A 20,509-nucleotide genomic window follows, 5' to 3' on the forward strand; every position below is an offset into this window, starting at 1 on the left:
CAGACGTTAAGAGCACTGGCTGCTCTTCCGGAGTTCAATTCCCAGCAACCACATGGTGGCTCACAACTATCTATAATGTGATCTGGTGCCCTCTTCTGGTGAGCAGGTGTACATGCAGGCAGAGCACTGTATACATAAATAAATAAACCTTTTTTTTTTTTAATTGAAAAGGGAATGCTGTTTTAGGGCTTGAACCTAGGGCCTTGGACAAGCGAGGCATGTTCTAGCACTGAGCTATACCCCAGGCCTGGGTAAAGGGCTGAGTAACAAGTCGGCAGGGTGCCCTTTGCCAGAAGGGGGCTATGAGGGACACCAGTATCTAGAGCCCAGGAAGCAAATCAGAGGACTCTTAAAGATACTGTGACTGCGAGTTCTGGTGGATCTGAACCGACTGGGCAGATTACAGTTATGATATGCTAAATTAAATGGTGGGCATGAAGCGAAGGGAAAGAAGTCACAGAGGTAGACACCTGGGCTCTCGCCACCAGGCAGGTGACGGTACCGTTCATCAGGGTGGTCCAGGGCTGAGAGTTCTTCCTCAGATGCATGAAGTTCTTCTGCCTCACCTGCAGATGACTCACACACAGGAAGACTGAGGCTGTGTGAAACAATGTTAGGGTGCCTGCTCCTGTGCACATGTGGTCACCCTAAAATGATAAGCACTGAAAACACATCTTTTGAGAAGTATTTTAGTTAGGGTTTCTTCTGCTGTGATGGAGCGGCATGGGGAGGAAAGCCTTTATTTCAGCTTACAATTCCTTTTCACAGTCCACTACTAAGGAAAGTCGCAGCAGGAACCTGGAGGATGCTGCTCACTGCCTTGTTCCCCATTGGCTGGCTCAGCCTCCTTACACACCTCAGAACCACCAACGCAGGGTTGGCACCACCCACAGTGGGCCCTCCCACATTAATTGCTAACCAAGAAAATGCCCCACAAGCTTGCCCACAGCCTAATCTGGTCGGGGCCTCTCATCAGTTGATAGCTTCTCTTCCTAAATGATTCCAGCCACTCTCAAGTGGACATAAAAACTAGCCAGCAGTGAGATAATTGTGAAATACTCAAGAACTTAAAATTTTATTTTTAAAATTAATTTACTAGTGCTTGGGATCTGCCTCATGTGAATCTAGGCAAGCGCTCTGCCACCGAGCTGCACTCTCAGAAGTTTTAATTCTGGTGAATTCACGATTCAAAAGAAAAGCCTCTGCTTTGGGCCCAGGAGCTTCAAAACAAACAAATGAATAAATAACAGTGGGTATTATCTGTTTTGTTTATAAGGACTGATAAAGTCTGCCACACTCCATGAGCTACACCAAGGGTAACCCATAAGCGTGTCACTGGCCCTCCCAAGAGAGGGTTCTCACCAATGCGGAAGTGCGCTGACTGGCCAGATTCCAGACTGCCTCTTTACGTCTCTAGTGCTAAGGCTATAGATAGACCACCACGCTACCTTCCAAAGATTTGTTTTCTATTTATGTGCACGTGTGTGCTTATATGTAGGCAGGCATCAGATACCTGGAGCCGGAGCTAACGGGCAGTTGTAAGCTGTATAGTTTAGGGGCAGACACCAAATTGAGGTCTTCCCAGTCAGTGTGTGCTCCTAACCTCTGGGCCACCTCACCAGCCCACGCCTACCTTTTATGTCGCAGCTGGAGATCTAAACTCGAGTCCTCAAGGTTACATGGCAGTCACCAAACGACCTGTGGAGCCTCTGCAGTCCCCGTGTAGTAGTTGGAGATCAGATGTGGTAGGGCAGGTTTCACAAGTCATAGAAATCATGCCACAGGGAAGACTTACCAGGAAGAGACTTCTCACCGTGACCTGCGTTTGCTTAGCTACTGTTCACAAAGCTCTTAGAAGCATTTAACGTCTAGTAAAGTTAGAATAAAATGCTAGTAAAACCTCAGTTTAAAAGTTGGGCCCAGGGGTTGGAGTCACTGCTCAGCGGTTAGGAGCACTGGCTGCTCCTCCAGAGGACTGGAGTCTGGCTCCCAGCAGCCCCAGTACAGTTCCAAACAGCACCCTCTGCTGGTCTCTGTGGACACATGTGGCATACATACACACACAATGAAAATTAAGCCAATCAAGCGGGGTGTGGTGGTGCACGCCTGTAATCCTAGGAGGCAGAGGCAGCTGAATCTCTGTGAGTCCAGGCCAGCCAGGGCTGCACAGAGAAACCATGTCTTGAAAACAACAACATACAAAACAAAACAACAGAAAAAAAAGAAAAAGAAAAAAGAAATCTTAAAATACTCTGGTTTAATTGGGCATGAGAGGCTCAGTCAAGATGACCTTGAATTTGATGCCAGCCTGGGCTATGTTATAGCAAGACAGGTTTTTTGTTTGTTTGTTTGTTTGTTTTTTAAGGAGAAGAAAACAAAACAAAAACAAGAGAAGTTAAGGTCTTTAGATGAGTACATGGTTTGCCGGCTGGCACTACTTAGAGAGTAGATCTGTGTTCTGCAGGGATCCTTTACCCCTTGACTGCTGCTAAAACTTCAAACTCAGTGCTTTGATGGATATTTAGTTTCTTTTTTCTGTTACGGTTTTTCTGCTTTGGACTGGCATAAGATCCTTTGAAGGATCAGCTATCATTTTTCTTTTTTTTTATCCTAATTTTCTCTTTGTGTATTTTCCAAAGCACAGCAGTGACAAGAAATAAAAGGCTTAAATGGTGAATTAGATGGTTGTGCTGGGGTAGATAGGAACAGCGGTAGATAGGTGGGTAGGTAAATAGAGTAGATAGGTCAGTAGGTGGGTAGGTAGATGGTGGATGGTTGGTAGACAGACTGACTTTTAAGATAGGGTCTCAAGTAGCCCAGGCTGGCCTTGAACTTGCTGTGTAGCTGAGGATGATCTTGAACTCCCGACTCGTCTGCTCTCACCCTCTGAGTGCTAAGATTAAAGTTATGATTCACCAAACAGGGCTAAGCTAATATTTTTGAAGCCTGAAAGTTAAAAACAAAAGTACAGTGGGTTCTTAAAGTAAATTTACTTTCAAAACAAAACATCTTTTGTGTCGATACTGTTTGAAACCTGACTCCTCCCATCAGTACCACTGGTGGATGCTTGGTGTGGCCTGGGTCCTGGGACTTAGTTGCTTACAGTTTAAGATGCTCTATCTTAGGCTCTATGTTGCTCATTTACATATGACAGCAGGAAAACAAATGACTCGTGTGTGTGTGTGTGTGTGTGTGTGTGTGTGTGTGTGTGCGCGCGCGCTTTGCACTGGCACTACGGCATAATTCCCACTCCTTTTCCGAACATGGACTGTAGCAGCGTCTGCTTCGTCTCTTCCAGGCCAGGACAGCGACTGTGAGGCTCTGTTCCACTCCAGCTCCATCTCCACCTTGTTGGATGTGCAGGGCTTTAGTGACCTGGACAGAAGTACTTCTTCCACGCCAGGGGTGGGGTCTCCCAGCAGGGACCCCCTCAGCACGGGTGCGCCAGAAGAGGTACAGACGGGATGTTGGCATGCTGTTTCTATTGGAGGGGCTGTGTGTTCACTGTTGTGTACTTTCCAGTGCCATGTGACGTGGGTTCTTTTCCCAGCACCATTACTCGCCTCTTTTTAATAAATGCTTTGGACAAAATCAACATTGCTTATAGAACACACTTAAAAACAAAGCAGGCACATTGGCATGTACCTGTAAATTTCAGTTGTTGAAGAGGCAAATTTCTTTCTTTTTTTTTTTATTGTTGTGGTACCAAATAGGAGCTTTATTGATGAGACATAGAGCTGTGACAAAGCCCAGCAAGCCAACTGTGAGGGGAGTAGGGGACCAGAGAGGAAAAGCCTCCATGGGGGCTGCTGCCTGGGGGCCCTTTGTCTTCTTTTAGTTCTTTCAACAAGTCACAAACTGGAAGATCCGAGGCAAATTTCTTGGCTGGAAGTTTGAGAGTAGCCTAAAAGGACCCCAGTCTCAAAACAAACATGAGCATCTTTGAGGCAGCTACCCTAAAATACGAGATTACAGAGTCTGTTTTCTAAAAACTAAGTACAAATAAGTCAGGAGAGGGTAAGTAAGATTGTATATGCAAGTCTAGTTTTGTCGTTTCTGATGACTCACAGTTTTTAGACTTGGAAAAAGCAATCGGAGGGCAGAAGTCTTTGTTAATTCTTGTTCATCGAGGCTCAAGAACATCTGTTTTTATCACCTACTGTCCATCAGCACCAAGCTGGGGCTGGACTGTCAGCTTCCTGAGGAGTCTGCAGGGTGGGCAGAGGCAGCAGGAGCCATCCCCTCTGTGTGCTCAGCTCAGGGGCAGCAGGAGGCTTCTGAATGCAGTGTCTGGTTGTGGAGGCAGCCTGTTGGCTGGGACCTCCACTATCCCCTGGCTGGGACTCCCTGTGACTGCTCAGCTCCCTCACAGCTCTGTGGTGAGAGCACCCTGAGAAGACCAGGCGGGTCTGCATCACCTGTCACTCAGCACCATCAGCATCTCTGCTACAATCACAGGGCAGCCAGACTCTAGCAGACTGACGCTGCCTGTCAGAGCATGTGGAATGAGATGGGCTGCAGCCATTTTGGAAACAGTCACCGGTTACCCTCCTGGGTAAACCAGTTTATACCTTCTCACGTATAGAATGAATGCAGCCTTCCCTTCTCCACAGCTCCCCAGATGTCCTTCCAGGTTGATGTGCAGGGGAGGCCCCTCAGGTCGTTCCTAGGGTATCATCCCAAACAGCGTGCAGAGTTGGGAGCCTAACAAAACAAGTTATCTGTCCCCGCACACCCAGCATGCGTGGTGGGTCAGGAACAGGGTAACTGCTGTGAAGAGGGGGAAATGAGGCATTGGCTGTCCCTGGTCCATAACAGTCCAACCCACTAGACAGGTGTTGTCACTTCTGTATTGGAGGCTCTTTTTCTGTCCAAGTCGGCTTCCTCTTCCCTCTAAGTATTTGGTGGTGGTGGTGGTGGTGGTGGGTTTTTTGGAGACAGGGTTTCTCTCTGTAGCCTTAGCTGTCCTGGAACTCACTCAGTAGACCAGGCTAGCCTTGACCTCAGAGATCCTCTGAGCCTCTGCCTTGTCAGTGCTGGCATTAAAGGTACGTGCCAACACGCCCAGCTCCCTCTAAATATTTCTGAATTAACGTTGTCTCTGCTTTGTAAAGTGCCTTTTGTCCCCTGCTGTGCCTGTTCACATTACCTCTAACAGTCAGAACCCCTAAGAATCTTATAGTCTACCACACTAGGTGAGAGCCTGCCCACGCCTTCCTTGTAGCCTTTTACCCCCAGGCTCGTCGAAGGGCTGCTGGGACAGCTGCTGCTTGTTCTAGCCCTCCTCTGCCTCAGGAGCCCTGGATTCCCCAAGTGCAGATTGGTCCTTGTCTGTTAGAGTAGTTGCTGTCTGGAGAGACTAGGAGCTGGGGCCATCGTCTGCAACTCCGCAGTCATCCTGTGTTCGCTGCTCTCCTCTCCTGCTCTCCCCCTCTGTGTCTGTTGTTGATAATCCCATAGCAGACCAGTCATGTTTGGTGATGACTCTCTTCCTAGTCCTTTGCAGTACTGGGCATGAGTACTCTACACTGACCCACACAGCCAGTCCTGAGCAATAAAGCTGAATTGAATGAAAATTAATCCAAAGAGAAAACAACTAACATTACACACTTAAATGCTGGAGAATAATGTTCATCAATCAAGATATTAATTATGAAATAGGGATGGGGGAAGTTCCCTTCTTGCTAAATACATTTATATTGAAAGGGAAAAAACCCACCTCCAACAACAAAAAAACCCTGTTTCCTTTTGAGACAGAGGCTCACTTTGTTGTCCAGGCCAGCATAGATCTTTGGTGATCGGCTGGCTCAGCCTTCCAAAAAAAAATGTCCTTCGACAGCCAACAAGTATGCTACGTTTAGACAGTAGAGTTTACAGAAGCGAACGCAGAGTCTTTGCTACATGCCTCAGTTTAAAAGTTTGTTTTTATTACAAAAATGCATACGCACACACGCACACATGCACGCACGCACGCACACACACACACTGCCTGCACGCATTTTCCAAAGAGGTCAGAAGAGGGCGCCAGATCCCCTAGAACTGGAGTTAACAGGCATCTTGACCCACACTGCTGGAAGAGCAACCCGTGCTCTTAACTATTCTTCCCCCAGCCGTTGAGAATTCCAGTTTAATGGTGTTTGGTTTTCATAAGCGATTGCTCCAGACTGAATAAAAATGGTATGATGAGAAGTGACGGAGTTCAGTTTTAGTTTGAAGAAAACCAGGAGAAAAGAAATTAAAGTTGAAACTGAAACCTTAAAGTTTGAGAAAGAAATCAAGAACGCATGCCTGTGTGTTAGTGTATTTTCCCCATGATTAGGAATCTAGGGAGGTAGTTGTCCTTCAGGAAACATGGGTGAGGGCTAAGGAGATTAACCTAGCATTGACTGTAAAGATTTACACCAACCCGGGGGAGGGGCATAGAAAAGAACCCTATTTTACAGTGATAGGACTTGACATGCTCTGAGCTTCCATGGTGCCACTGCTCAGTAACAGGCAAAACTCACAGAGTGGGGTTCATTGCTTCCTGGGAGCTCAGAGGCAGACCTGAGTTGTGTGTGGTGGAGTGTGGCTAAGGCGAATTGTTGCTGAGTAGTTGGCACAGGCGTGTGTGTGTTCACTACGTGTCTTTACCTGGCCTGTGTGTATTCACTACGTGTCTTTACCAGGCTCACCGAGGGGTAAGCAGCTAGGCAGTGCAGGAGTGCTGGGTGCACACCTGTAATCTCATCATCGGCTGAGCTCATGGCCAGCCTGGGCTACATAGATGACTGTGACCAAACAGAGAGTTAGAAAAAGAGGTCATGAGTTAGGGCATCAAGCAAAGGAAGATACTGGGGGGCTGGGGGTAGAAAGGGGAAGGAGGAATATTAGTATTAAATTTTAATTTAAAAATTATTAACAAAAAGTATATAGAGAGGAAAGAAAGTAAGTGTGGCTGGGAACATAGCTAGGTGTGAGACACTGACGTTGCTAGCCCACACTGCACATAATTAAATGAAGGGCCCAGTGATCGGCAGGCTTGGACTTCACTGAATAATTGTAAAGTGTTTTCTCTGTGAGTTCCTGTTGTTGTCAATTTACCAGTACAGCCTAATAATGTTTATTATCAGGCCTATAATTATTGTTACAGCAGCATTTTCTAACCTGCTAGCAATCAATCAAGACACAGATGGCTGTTATAGTTTAAAATAGCCATAGTTAACCTGAGGCAGGGCAGACATTAATCCTCTAAACTACTTCCCATAGTACCTGCCCCAGTCCCATGCAGTCTGCTTCTAATAATTTCTGCCCTGCTGCCTCCCATCCATAATCCCATATTGGGATTCTTCATCTGGGCCAAATCCTCCATCCATGCCGGCCATGTGCTTCTCCTCCACCTCACCCATGATGGTGCAGCCTTTTTCTCCTCAGGTCTCTCTTCCTCTCCTTCTTCCCAGGATCCTCTCTGTCTCCCCAAGCCGGGGAACCTTAGCTATGCCTAGCTCATTTGCCCTGCCCAGGTGTAATGGCCTTTTATTAATTAGCATCAAAATACATCAGACCAACAAGCCCCCCATGCCGATCACACTCTGGGCCCCAGTTGTCACACATTACCAGAAATCCTCAGTATTAGAAAGCTTAGGGCTCCAGCCCTGGGACCCAGAGGTCTTTGAGAAAATGGTGCCCACATTTCACTGTTTCCACAGTGTTGCTGTTAGTGGTAACCAGAGTGCATTCTAACCGACATTAGTGCATTGCTCGTCAGTTACGGTGCATGAGTGTTGCCGACTTGTTCACACATTGAACAGTCATTAACCAGCATGCTGTTGTGACTCGCGTTACCGTCTCGCCAGCAAGAACGACGCTGCACACACAGGATCCTTCTGCAGTAAAGCTTTAATGCGTCTTAAGAGGGAGAGCATAAGCTTACGACAAGTAAAATGGAGACCCCAAACAGCAGAAACCCATCCCTTATATAGGAAACTGTTCTCCGCTTAGGATGTGTCAGTCCCTGATTGGCTGTTACTCATCAGGCGATATGACGCCACAGGAGAGGCAGAGCACAACAAGTGGAAAGTTCCTTCGCACATGCGCAGATTACTTGTTTACCAGTTTGGGACACAGGATGTCAGCGCCATCTTGTAATGGCGAATGTGAGTGCGGCCTCTCACATCTCCCCCTTCTCTTTTAATTAAAGGCCTAACTAAAAGAATAGGTGAAAACTGGCGCCACATCGGGTTCGCAGCTCGCTACAGTTTGTTGTATGGCCAATGAGCTTAGGAAAAGGAAATGGTCCGATCAAGGCTGGAGCATGACTCTGGACCAACTGATCGAGGACCATTTTAGAGGTACCACTCAGTGCCATCCCGCATGCAATGGGCAATTTTTCCCGCGGGGTGCAACGGCCACTGGGTGCACGTAGATATAGGGTGCCTTTCGACGTGCAATGGCAACTAGGCCCAGTCGAGTGCAAAGGCCACGCAGAGAGAAGAAAGAGAGAGAGAGAAAACTCGTTGCCCTTTTTTAGGACTTAAAGGCTGCCCGCCAAGCCGCCATCTCCCCCTATTCCTTTATTTAGGAAGCAATAAGACACCCATTAAAGAGAGTGGAGACAGAGGTAAATAGCTCATATTGTCGCAGAGCCATTTTACTGTAATGCCTCATTATGCAACTCTCCAGGGCTGCTGAAACTTACTCACTCCACCTCGTGCAATGAGCTGAGACTCTGAGGGTGCAGGAGCTGAGCAGCCAGCGACTTACTGCTTAAGCATGGATAGCCATATATCAGGGGAGGTCCCACTTTCTACTGCTGCAAGTGCTTGGGCAATAACCACCTTGTCTCTTTTTGTTTGAGCCCTGAGTTTACAGACCAACCATAGGGTCAACACTAACCCACAGCAGATCGCAGCTCCAAATAATCCAACCCCAACCCATTCCTTAAAGAAGGAGAAAGCCGAAGATATCCATGATGAAAGTCCCTCTGTAAGCGACAGATCTAGGCGTGTGGAATTAACTTGAATGATGGCAGTTCTTAATTCTCTTAATGTTTGCTCGAATTCTGTTGTCTAATTCGGCATCGGGAGTGGGAATGTTGACATGATCCCCCAGCATTGTTCCCCCTTTGTTATTATCACTTGGGTCATCACCAGGCTGAGTATCAGCATCTTTTGGAACCGTCTGGATTTTTCTGGTAAGTCTTTCTGGTACCCAAAACGGATTGTCTTCATCCTGTGGAAAAACGCACACAGCTCCCCTGGATCTTATAAGAATAGGATCCGGTCCTTTCCATTTGTTACTCAGAACATCCTTCCATTTGACCATTTCTTTTGGCCTGCTGGGCTCTAAATAGTGTCTTTCTGCCGCAGTATGGCCTTTATCATCTAGATTTAAAAAATTTAGGGTAAAGAGTGCCATGGAAATGGCCACTCTTGGTACCGAGGGAAGAACGCTCTCTATTCCCCTTTTTTGCTTTATTAAATAAGATTTGAGTGTGCGGTGTGCACGTTCTACAATCCCTTGTCCTTGAGGGTTGTAGGGAAGGCCAGTCAGATGAGTCACATTCATCTGATGACAGAACTGTTGAAATTTTTGTGAGGTGTATGCAGGTCCATTATCAGTTTTGAGAATTTTAGGCATTCCCCAAGCACTCCATGCTTCAAGGCAATGCTGTATCACATGTGAGGCCTTTTCACCCGTAAGTGGTGTGGCAAATATAATGCCTGAGCATGTATCAATGGAAACATGTAGATACTGAAGTTTACCAAAGGAAGAGACATGCGTGACATCCATTTGCCAGATTTGTAAAGGTCTTACGCCCCGTGGGTTTATCCCTACATGGGGTGTAGGCAAAAATTCACAACAATTTTTACATTGAGTCACAATGTCTCTAGCTTCTTTTCTAGTTATAGCAAAGCGGCGGCGGAGAGTTTCAGCCGTCACATGAAAGTGCTGATGAAAAATTTTTGCTGCATCCGCCTGGGAGGACAGTGCAGTGGCTATAAGCCGAGTGGCCTTATCAGCCAAGTCATTGCCCCGGGACATTGGACCTGGTAGGCCCGAATGTGCCCTGACATGGGTAATATATATGGGTGTTTTTCTATTTTGTAAGGCCAATTGTATTTGCTGAAAAATAGAGGCGACTTTACTAGAGGACTTAATGATTCCCGCGGCCTCCAATAAATAACAGCATTAACCACATAATAGGAATCTGATACAATATTTAAAGGCTCGGGAAAGATCCTTAAAACCTCTAAAACTACCAAACATTCTACTATTTGAGGTGAGGTTTCTTGGTAATCTTTAGTCATTATCTTATCATTAACCACATAGGCACCAATTCCAGTTTTTGAACCATCTGTATATACTATTATTCCATCTTTAAGTGGGGACTTAACGGTCATTTGTGGAAACACCACAGCTTGATTTAATGCAAATTGTAAGATAGGATGTTTTGGGTAATGATTGTCAATTCGTCCTGAAAAGGAGGTAATCCAAACAGCCCAATCATTGGAAGTAGCCGCCATGGTTTGAAGCTGTGCAGCAGTGTATGGTACAATCAGAAGTCTGGGCTCCTGTCCAAAATGGGTGATTGCGGCCTTTAGTCCCCTAAGGGCTAGTTGTGCAATAGCATTGGGATACCAATTTATAATTTTAGCAGAAGCATTTGGATGGATCCATAATAATGGTCCCTCTTGCCATAACACCGCAGTTGGCAGCTGATATGTCTTAAAGACACATAAATCAAAAGGCCACGTATTGTCCACGCATTGCAATTGTGCATTTTGTAAAGCTATTTCCACCTTTTGTAGGGCTTGGCTGCCTGCAGGAGTAAGATTCCTGGGAGAGGAGATATGAGAGTCTCCCTCCAAGATGTCAAACAAAGGCTTTAATTCAGCAGTAGGAATTTTTAAGAAAGGTCGGAGCCAATTAACATCTCCTAACAACTTTTGAAAATAGTTTAAAGTACGGAGATGATCTCTTCTTATTTCTACCTTCTGAGGCACAATTTTTGTAGGGGACACTATAGATCCCAGGAATTGTCCAGTATCTGCAATTTGTACTTTATCTGTGGCCACATGTAGTCCCCATTGTTCTAAAGTTTTTAGTAAAGAAGAATAGGCCTTTTGAAGCATTGTCATGTCCTTATGGCATAAAAGGATGTCATCCATATAATGAAGCAAAATTAATAAAGGATATTGCCTCCGTAGCGGCAGCAGTGCCTCTTGCACATAAAGCTGACACATGGTAGGACTATTAGTCATTCCTTGTGGCAGAACCTTCCATTGATAGCGCTTATCAGGCTCTGCGTGATTAATCGAGGGAATGGTAAAAGCAAATCTAGGCCTATCTTTGGGAAATAAAGGTATGGAAAAAAAGCAATCTTTAATATCCACAATAATTAAGTTCCAGCCCTTGGGCAAGGCAGATAACATAGGAAGACCTCTTTGTACGGGGCCAAACATATTCATTTGTTCATTAATGGCTCTCAAATCATGTAACAATCTCCATTTACCTGATTTTTTCTTAATCACAAAAATTGGAGTATTCCATGGAGATGTGGATGGTTCAATGTGACCCAAATTTAATTGTTCTTTTACTAGTTGAGTCACTGCTTCTAATTTTTCAGAGGACAGGGGCCATTGAGGAACCCATACAGGGTCCTCTGTTTTCCAAGGTATAGGTCGTGCTGCCTCAATGGCCCCTAGGAAAAACCCAAACCCTGTTTGCTTTGGTTTCCTGCAGGTGAGATGGGTTCGGTTCTCCCTTGTTCTTGCTTACCTAATCCTTTTCCCGTTTTATACCCCATTTTTAGCATGATACCCTTTGCTTGTGGTGAATATCTTTCAGGAGGGGCATACTCATTTGATAGGGTCAAGCCCATATGTTGCATAACATCCCTTCCCCATAAATTAACTGGGAGAGGAAGTACGTACGGTATGAATTTTCCCCGTTGACCTTCGGAAGTTTCCCATGTTAGGACCACAGAGCTAATCGAAGGACAGGATTGGTAGCCCAGACCTTGTAAGGCATGAGATGATTGGGTTATGGGCCATGCTTTGGGCCACCAATGAGAAGAAATTATGCTTTCATCTGCTCCCGTATCTAGAATGCCCTCAAATGCTTTGCCATTAATTTTTAAATGGAGCCTGGGTCTCTCATTTAGAGGGATCATCAAGTAAGCCGAATCGTTGCCTGAAGAGCCCATTTTGGCAACATTTGGTCTAGAGGATCCTCCTCCTATATCAGGGAGGAGTAACAATTGAGCAATTCTGTCCCCTTTTGAAATTGAGAAAACTCCTTTTGGACTAGAACATAAAATTTGAATCTCTGTAGAGTGTTGATTATCTACGATTCCAGGATACACTATTAAGCCTTGTAAGGTAAGTATGCCTCGACCCAGTATGAGGCCGACAGTTCCTTGAGGCAAAGGTGTAATGGTCTCTGTAGGAACTGGTTGGATATTCATTTGTGGCATTAGTAAGAAGTCGGAGGCGGCACGCAGGTCCACTCTTGTAGAGTGTCCTGAGCCGTGTCTCTGTTGTCCTCCTGGGCTTTGACAAACCGGTTCCCATATCTTTGAGGGCCCTGGGACCGAGGGCCCGACGGCCCGTTTTTTGGCGCGTCGGTAGCCTGGCTGTTATCGACAGTTTGATTGTTAATAGGTGGGAGGAGTCTCCCCTGCACATCTCTCACCGAGCGGCATTGGCTAGTCTTATGATATCCTTTGCCACAACGGTTGCAGAGAGTCGGTGTTTCTCCCCTTCTGTTTGAGTTTTTGCAGTCCTTTTTAAAATGTCCAGGCTTGCCACAGTTATAGCAAGTCCTCTGGTTGGTTTTACCAGCAGGGCGTTTTTGAGACTGGAGGATAGCAGCTGCTAGGCCCGCATTAGTAAGCGGTCCTCCGAGGTCTCTACACACTCTGAGCCAATCTTGTAAGCCCTTATTTTTTCTAGGAGCTATGGCGGCTCTGCACTCTTGAGTGGCTTGTTCAAATATCAACTGTTCAATAAAAGGTTCCACCTGCTCAACATCTCCAAAGATACGTCCTGCTGCTTCTGTCATTCTGGCCACAAAAATCGGAAAACGATTCCTCAGGGCCCTGAATAATTTTTGTAAGGCGCCTATTAGCCTCCCCTTTTTTAGAAAGCGCTTTCCAGGCTTTAATAGCTGTCTGTGAAATTTGAGCATAGGCTCCCCAGTGGTAATTTGTCTGATTCACAGTAAATTGACCTTGACCTGTCAACAAGTCAAAGGTCCAGTTTCTCTGTTCAGGAGTAAGGGCAAGAGCATTGGCCTGGGCTTGTGTTTGAGTGGCCTCATACCAGAGAGCCCTCCATTCCATGTATTGACCCATGTCTGGAAGTGCGGCTTTTGCTACCATCTGCCAATCAGAAGGAGTTAAGGTGCCAGTGCCAATTCTATCCAACATTACCAGGGTAAAATTTGCATTAACCCCGTATTTGCGGACAGACTCAGCCAATTCTTTAATTAGGTTATATTCGATGGGGGCATGTACTCGTCCCCCGTTCTCTGTTTCAAAAACAGGAAAAAAATTGTGTAATTTTTTACGAATCTTTTCCAGCCAAAAGGAAAATCCAGACCACAGTTTGTAGAGTGGAGGAGCGGTGGGTGTTACCCTATGAGAGGAGTTATGGGAGGGTTTTTTATTATTTCCTCGTTCGTCTGGGTAGTATCTCTCCTCCTCATATTTGGCTGCCTCCTCCTCTAACTCTGCTTCTTCCTCTGAATCAAGAGCCTCATTGTCAGAGGCACTGGGGCTAGAGCTTGCAGAGCTATCAATATTTAATGCCTCAAGTTCCCTTAATGGGTAAAGTCCTTGTGATGTCCCTTCTGGGGAATCAGGGGACTGCACTCCTTTTACAGGAGGGTTTTTAGCTTCTTTCCTTTTACGGGTATCCCTTTTCTTGCGCACACCCAACCTCTCACTACGTTCGGTTTCTGACATGCTATCCTGAACTTCCTCTAGGGCGACCTGTCCTTCCTCTACTGCCCTCTTGCAATTGTCATCCTCTAGGCAATTTTTTACAAGTAAAAAAATAAAAAATATCACTCCTAGAATCGGCCCAAGAAATTCAGAAATATGCATACCTCTCCGAACTTACCTATCCCTGCAGTTCTGAATCCTCCTTGAAGTCAAGGGGTCTCCGAAGGTGCTGATGATGGTGTGGTCAATTTCCCGGGTTTCGGCACCAGATGTGACTTGCGTTACCGTCTTGCCAGCAAGAACGACGCTGCACACACAGGATCCTTCTGCAGTAAAGCTTTAATGCGTCTTAAGAGGGAGAGCATAAGCTTACGACAAGTAAAATGGAGACCCCAAACAGCAGAAACCCATCCCTTATATAGGAAACTGTTCTCCGCTTAGGATGTGTCAGTCCCTGATTGGCTGTTACTCATCAGGCGATATGACGCCACGGGAGAGGCAGAGCACAACAAGTGGAAAGTTCCTTCGCACATGCGCAGATTACTTGTTTACCAGTTTGGGACACAGGATGTCAGCGCCATCTTGTAATGGCGAATGTGAGTGCGGCCTCTCACATGCTGTCAGCTGTGTGTTAGGCTCATGGTAGACGTAAGGATGCGTGCAGTGCTTGCTTTACCTGTGCTCATGCTGAGGAGCCTGTGCCTTGGTGCTGGCACGCCATGGCTGTTTACATCATCGGAATGCAGCACTTCTTGTGGTGTAAGGAACTTTCTTATTCAGGATACTTGCTATCTTAGAACCAAATTTAATCCCCTTTCTCCACAGTGTTTCCTCTCACTAACACTTCTTTTCCAGGTGTTTCTGTTCTGAACTGTTATAAACACAAGGACAGAGTTCTAAGCACAGGTGTATGTTAGGTGGACCGATTCTGGTATGTTTTGTTACTCTGTGGCCTGTGTTTTGCTTGTTGACTGATTTTCTTTTTACTTACTTTTATTTTTTTCAGTTTCACACTAGCATCTTTCAAGCCCCTTCACTAGTGCCACCGTCTGTGAGTCTGGAAACTTCTGAAATATCCAAGTTGCCTACCGATAAGCCTGAGACCTCATTTGAAGAGAAGTATGTAATTTATGGACTAACATTGCTAATATAAATGTGCAGAGAAATAGAGCAACCAAAACTAAAGGCGCGTCACACTGATTTACAGACATGGCTTTCAGCAGCATTGTGATGACATGAAAGGCATGATCAGGAGGTGACAGGAGGGCCCTGGGGACGTGAGGATTGACGTTAGCGGCCTCTAAGGAGCTTGGGTTGACTGTTAACAAAGGTGAAAAGCAGGGCAGGCACACTTGGTGCGGGGAGTCAACACAACAGGGGCACGGTCATTTCTCCATAGGCAAACATGTTTTGCCAGAAAATTCTCAAATTAATTACCTAAACCGGAATTAGGCTTAAGAAAATGTTTGGAAGTAGAAATAGCTTTCTTTGCACTATTTTTTTTTAAACATTTCTGTTGACTTATATACAGACAGCCCTACTACCTATGGTAGCCTGACCTGTGATTTTTTTTTTTTTTTTGGCTGTAAGTGTGGCCATGTTTCAGTTTTGCTATGGCTTTTGACAGGTACAAGGTAGTCACATGCCCTTTGTGGGAGAGATTTTGCCCAGCTATAAGCTAGTAGGGTGCCATAAATACGGATAAGGTAGACCAGACCAAGCTGTGTTTTTGGTAGATTAAGCCAAAGAGACTTTTGTTGTTGTTGTTGTTGTTGTTGTTGTTTGAGACAGGGTTTCTCTGTGTTAGCCATGGCTGTCCTGGACTCACTTTGTAGACCAGGCTGGCCTTGAACTCACAGCGATCCACCTGCCTCTGCCTCCCAGGTGCTGGGATTAAAGGCGTGCACCACCAAGACCGGCTTCAAAATACACTTTTGACTCAACACTGATTTGAGCTTCCTGTGGGCTCTCTGGGACTTCACCATTGTAAGCCCAGCAATGTCTGTGTGGTTTTCAATTCATGACATTAACGAGTGCTTTTTTAAAAATATATTTCAGTGATGGAAAAGCAGTCCTGGATGCTGCCGCTGAAGTCTCGCTGTGTGATGGTGTTTCGTAAGTCATATATTGTTGAATGTGAGGTGTGCTCAAGGCTTCAAAAAGTGAGGGTCTGTTCCCCCACATCTCGCGCCTAGTGTTTGTAGATTGTTAGTCTCCCTCATCACATTTCATTTGAAGTTCAGCACTTTTGTTTCATTTTTGTGCCAATTAGTACTTTTTTTTTTTTTTTTTTTAAATTCCAACAGAAAAGAATCCCAGCGAATGTGAGAGCTGGCAGGGCTGCTCTCTGCACTTACAGTTTAATAAACTGGACGAATGCAAATGCTTGTCCAAGTCAGAGTCTGGATTAGATTAGGAAAGCCCCAAAACAACCAGGAAAACCTATTTTCAGAACAGAGCTCGGATGAGATGTTTCTGTTTCTCTGTCACTCTTCGTGGTTTGGGCAGTCAGTACGACTGATGACTTACATAAATGCTACAGAGATGCCTTTTAAACTTTGCATAGTTGTTCTAGACAGTTTGTTTTGTTTTGTTTTGTTTTGGAGTAAACACATTCCTTCTTCAGCCTGTTTCTCTGCTTTGCCTTCCTTTTTTATCCTGCGTTGCTGGGGTCAGGCCTCAGGCCCTTACATGCCAAGCACACTCTGGCACTGAAGTACACTCCCAGCCCCCCCCCCCCCCCCCGCACACGCCCAGCCCTCGGCACACACTCAGCCCCCGGGACACACTCAGCCCCCCAGCACACCCCCAGTCCCCCATTTTTTTTGAAACTGGGCCTATATTTGCACATCTAGTTTTGAGTAATACCACATGAACACTAATCATGTGAAAGAGAATTTCTCTGATTTACAGGCTCCTCCTGCCTTCCTAGGCTAGCAAATAAATTACTGTGGTAATAAAGGATTCCTCTAGTGCACTTTCCTTTCTTCCTTCCCTCCTTCCCTCCCTCCTTCCCTCCATCCCAACCTTCTTCCCTCTTTCCTCCGTCCCTCCCTCCCTCTCTCCCTCCCTTTCTCCCTCCCTCCCCCTCTCCCTCCCTCCCTCTTTCCCTCACTCCTAACTTCCCTCTGTCCTTCCCTGCCTCCCATCTCCTTTCTTTCCTCTTTCCTTCCCTTCTCCCCTCATTATTTCTGTCCTTCCCTCCTTTTTTTCTCATTTTTGGAGACAGGCTTCATCTTGCTAGCCCAGGCTGATCTCAGATATTCAGGCAATTCTGACTTGTCTCTTGAGTACTGAAATTACAGGCGTGCCCCACAAAACCTGCCTTCTTATGCTTTGATCAGAACTATTAAGTGACTTGCTTTGCCAGATTCAGAAAATTTATTCCTCTTTGAAAGAAAAGTAAATTTTCATTCTTTCAGTAGGCAGATTAGATTTAAACAGGGCATGAGCGTCTATGAAGTTCCTGGCGCAGATGTGTAAGTGCCACTGTCCATGGAGAACACTGTACGGCCAGGGCAGTTGTAAGTGTTTTTCCAGCTACTGTGACATGTGTGGGACAGTTTGTGTTATTGGCACGACAGTTAGCCACCCTGCTCTTACAGAACTAAACGCTGCAATTTACTTAAGCACATAAGTGTCTGCCTGGATCTAGATCTTCTTTTATTACCAAGGCTCAACCTCCAGACAGTTTTTAGTTTGCTTCTAAGACGGTCTGCTTAGATGCAGGCACCAGAGTGAGCTTTCTATTAACCCTGATTATCATTATTCTGTTTCTAGAACTTCAAGTCTGCAAAAATCCAGCAGCCTGGGACATCTGAAGAAAGAGACATCAGATGGCATGGTGAGTTCTGTGGGATGGTTTTGGTTTTGTGGCCCACACACACTTTTTCCCCTTCCCCCTTGTTATCCTTAGAAGAAAATACTGAAGACTTAGATTTTCATCGGCCCCATTTTTTCACACAGCAAACACTCATTTTTAGCAAGACATTATGGTTTCTCTGATGGGAAGTCACTGGCTACCGTGGTGCAGATCCAAGAGTGTGTATAAAAGACTGAAAATACATAAGCAGAAGGCTGAGGCTCGTGGGCACTGTGGGAAATGAGCGCGACTGAGGCTCTGTGGCGCAGGGTGATGTCGACGGCTGCTTGTTGTAAGAGTGTGTGTGGCAGCCGAGTGTGTAAGAGGTTTGATGGCAGTCTGCCTGGGCTGTCACTGCCTGTGAGCGGGGAAGGGGGCCCACGCAGAAGCATTCAGAGGTAGCTTCTTAAGTTGAGTAAGTGTCCCCACTGCAGGGGACCTAGGCTGTCAGAGCCTCTGTGGCATTAGGTTAGGTGCAGAAAGCCAGCCAGGAGGTGTGCAGCGTGGCTTTGCCTGCAGAGGAGGCCGCAGTGAATAGAGGAGGGTGGGGCAAGGGCACTCAGGGGCTGCGGCTCTAGGAGGGTGTGGTGTTTTGGAACTGGAGGGGTGGTTACAATTCAGAGAAGTGCTAAATACCACCCAACTGTTTATTTTAAGAAGTGAATTCTGAGGGCTCTCGGATGACTCAGTGCTTCTCCAGAGATCCTGAATTCAATCCCCAGCTCCCACATGGCAGTTTATAACCTATGGCTTCAATCCCATGGGACCCAGTGCCCTCTTCTTCTGTGCAGATATACATGAAGACAACACACCAACATACATAAAACACATCATACGTATATGCATACATACATCTTTCTGTAAAGTTAATTTTCAGCTGGGCATGGTCACACTTTTAATCCCAGCACTTGGGAGGCAGAGACAAGCAGATCTCTGTGAGTCTGAGGCCAGCCTGGTCTACAGAGTGAGACCCTCTCTAAACAGAAGTTAATTTTAAGATCTAAACCCAGCACCCAGGTCACAAACTCCTGAAACTCCAGCTCCCAGAGACCCAACATCCTTTTGTGATCTAAACATACATACACGTGCGCGTGCGCACGCACACGCGCGCATTTACACACCCTTTTAAAACACCACAAAAAGTCAAGCAAGCCTGTGGCCGTGCTCTGCAGCACACTGGCCACCTCTCCTCCCCGTGATGTTGCCTGTGTGTGGGTGATCCACTGCCTGCTTTCTCCTCTTCGTCTCTGTCCAAGCCAACTTGGACATCCCCTGCCGGCATTAGTAGGAACGCGGAGGCTTTTCCTGGAGGACCGTCTACTTAGCATATTGGAGGCTCTGCTGGCCTCGAGGAGCTAAGTGGGCTACATCCTGTTACTGCAGACCTGCTGCTCAGAGCCTGGATGCAACCCAGGGCACAGAGCAGAGGCCACCAGAAGCTTTGGGGGAAGCTGGAAGTCTCAGCCAAGGCCATCCTGGTCTCTGCTGTGGACTACTCTTGAAACTCTAGCCTAGTCTTGGCACTGTTTGGTTCTCTGGATTTTCCAAATGCCTTTTCTTCTCCAAGTCATCGGAGATGCAAACAGGGAACTGGAAATAACATGGACCACTACTCGAAAAGACTCCCCACAGCTCTCAGAGCCCAGAGGCTGGCAGCCTGTGATCTGAAGACCACATCTGTACATATGATTACAGCGTTACCTGACAGCAGTTAAGCCCCTGCATGCACATACCGCCTGAAGCAATGTCCATGCAACAGTGGCATGGAGACTGTGTCACCCACACGTCAGAAATATCCCTACCTTGCTGATCCTCTATCATAAAGGGCTAGTGTGAAGCTTGGAAAACAAGTAGACAGGCACGTGTCCTAGATGCATTTCAAAAACCACTCAGAGAACAGAACAGGACTGTGAGATACCAAGCCCTGTCAAACATAAACGTGTATTTAGTGACATCCAGAAGCGGTAAAGCTGTAAAGAAAAGCAGGGGGAGTGGGCTGGAGAGATGGCTCAGAGATTAAGAGCACTGTCTGTTCTTCCAGAGGTCCTGAGTTCAATTCCCAGCAACCACATGGTGGCTCGCAACCATCTGTAATGTGATCTTGTGCCCTCTTCTGGTGTGCAGGCGTACATGCACAGAGAATACTGTATAACTACTAAATAAATATTAAAAAAAGAAAAAAAGAAAAACAGGGGAGTAAGAACCACAGACTGCAACATAGCTGCTAAGAAACAGGGGTGGGAGAATTGCTTGAAAATGTAATAATGAGGGCTGGAGAGGTGGCTCTCAGAGGTCAAGAGCACTGTCTGCTCTTCCGGAGGTCCTGAGTTCAATTCCCAGCAACCACATGGTGGCTCACAACCATCTATAATGAGATCTGGTGCCCTCTTTTGGCAGGCAGGTGTACATGCAGGCAGAACTTTGTATACATAATAAATAAATACATTGTTAAAGAAAAGAAAAGAAAATGTGATAATGAGGGAGCATTTGCCATCAAGCCTGATGGCCTAGGTTTAATCCCCAGGGTATACATGGTGGAAGAGGGGAATAATTCCCACGGTTCTTCTGGGATGTTAATGTCATGTGATTTGATCATCTTCACTGTGGTAGTACCTTCCTGAGGCCCTGCCAAAAGCCCTCAGGTTACCTGCTGTTTGTCCCATACAGCTCTTGTCTATAGGGGCAGGCATGGCATCCTAACAGACCTCAGCATGTGTCCC

General features: G+C 46.2%; 1 protein-coding gene across 2 annotated transcripts in view; it reads left to right on the forward strand.

The window, feature by feature from the left end:
* Positions 1–20,509, forward strand: part of Ppfibp1 (PPFIA binding protein 1) — a 62,540-nt gene that overhangs the window by 26,983 nt on the left and 15,048 nt on the right. For both annotated transcript variants that reach the window (XM_051155607.1, XM_051155608.1), the window contains 4 exons: positions 3,299–3,453; positions 14,934–15,046; positions 15,986–16,042; positions 17,708–17,771. In XM_051155607.1, the coding sequence (XP_051011564.1) occupies positions 3,299–3,453; positions 14,934–15,046; positions 15,986–16,042; positions 17,708–17,771 (389 nt within the window). The remainder of the gene's footprint in view (positions 1–3,298; positions 3,454–14,933; positions 15,047–15,985; positions 16,043–17,707; positions 17,772–20,509) is intronic.

Source organism: Acomys russatus, chromosome 13, assembly GCF_903995435.1.
Source record: "Acomys russatus chromosome 13, mAcoRus1.1, whole genome shotgun sequence".
Lineage (NCBI taxonomy): Eukaryota > Metazoa > Chordata > Mammalia > Rodentia > Muridae > Acomys > Acomys russatus.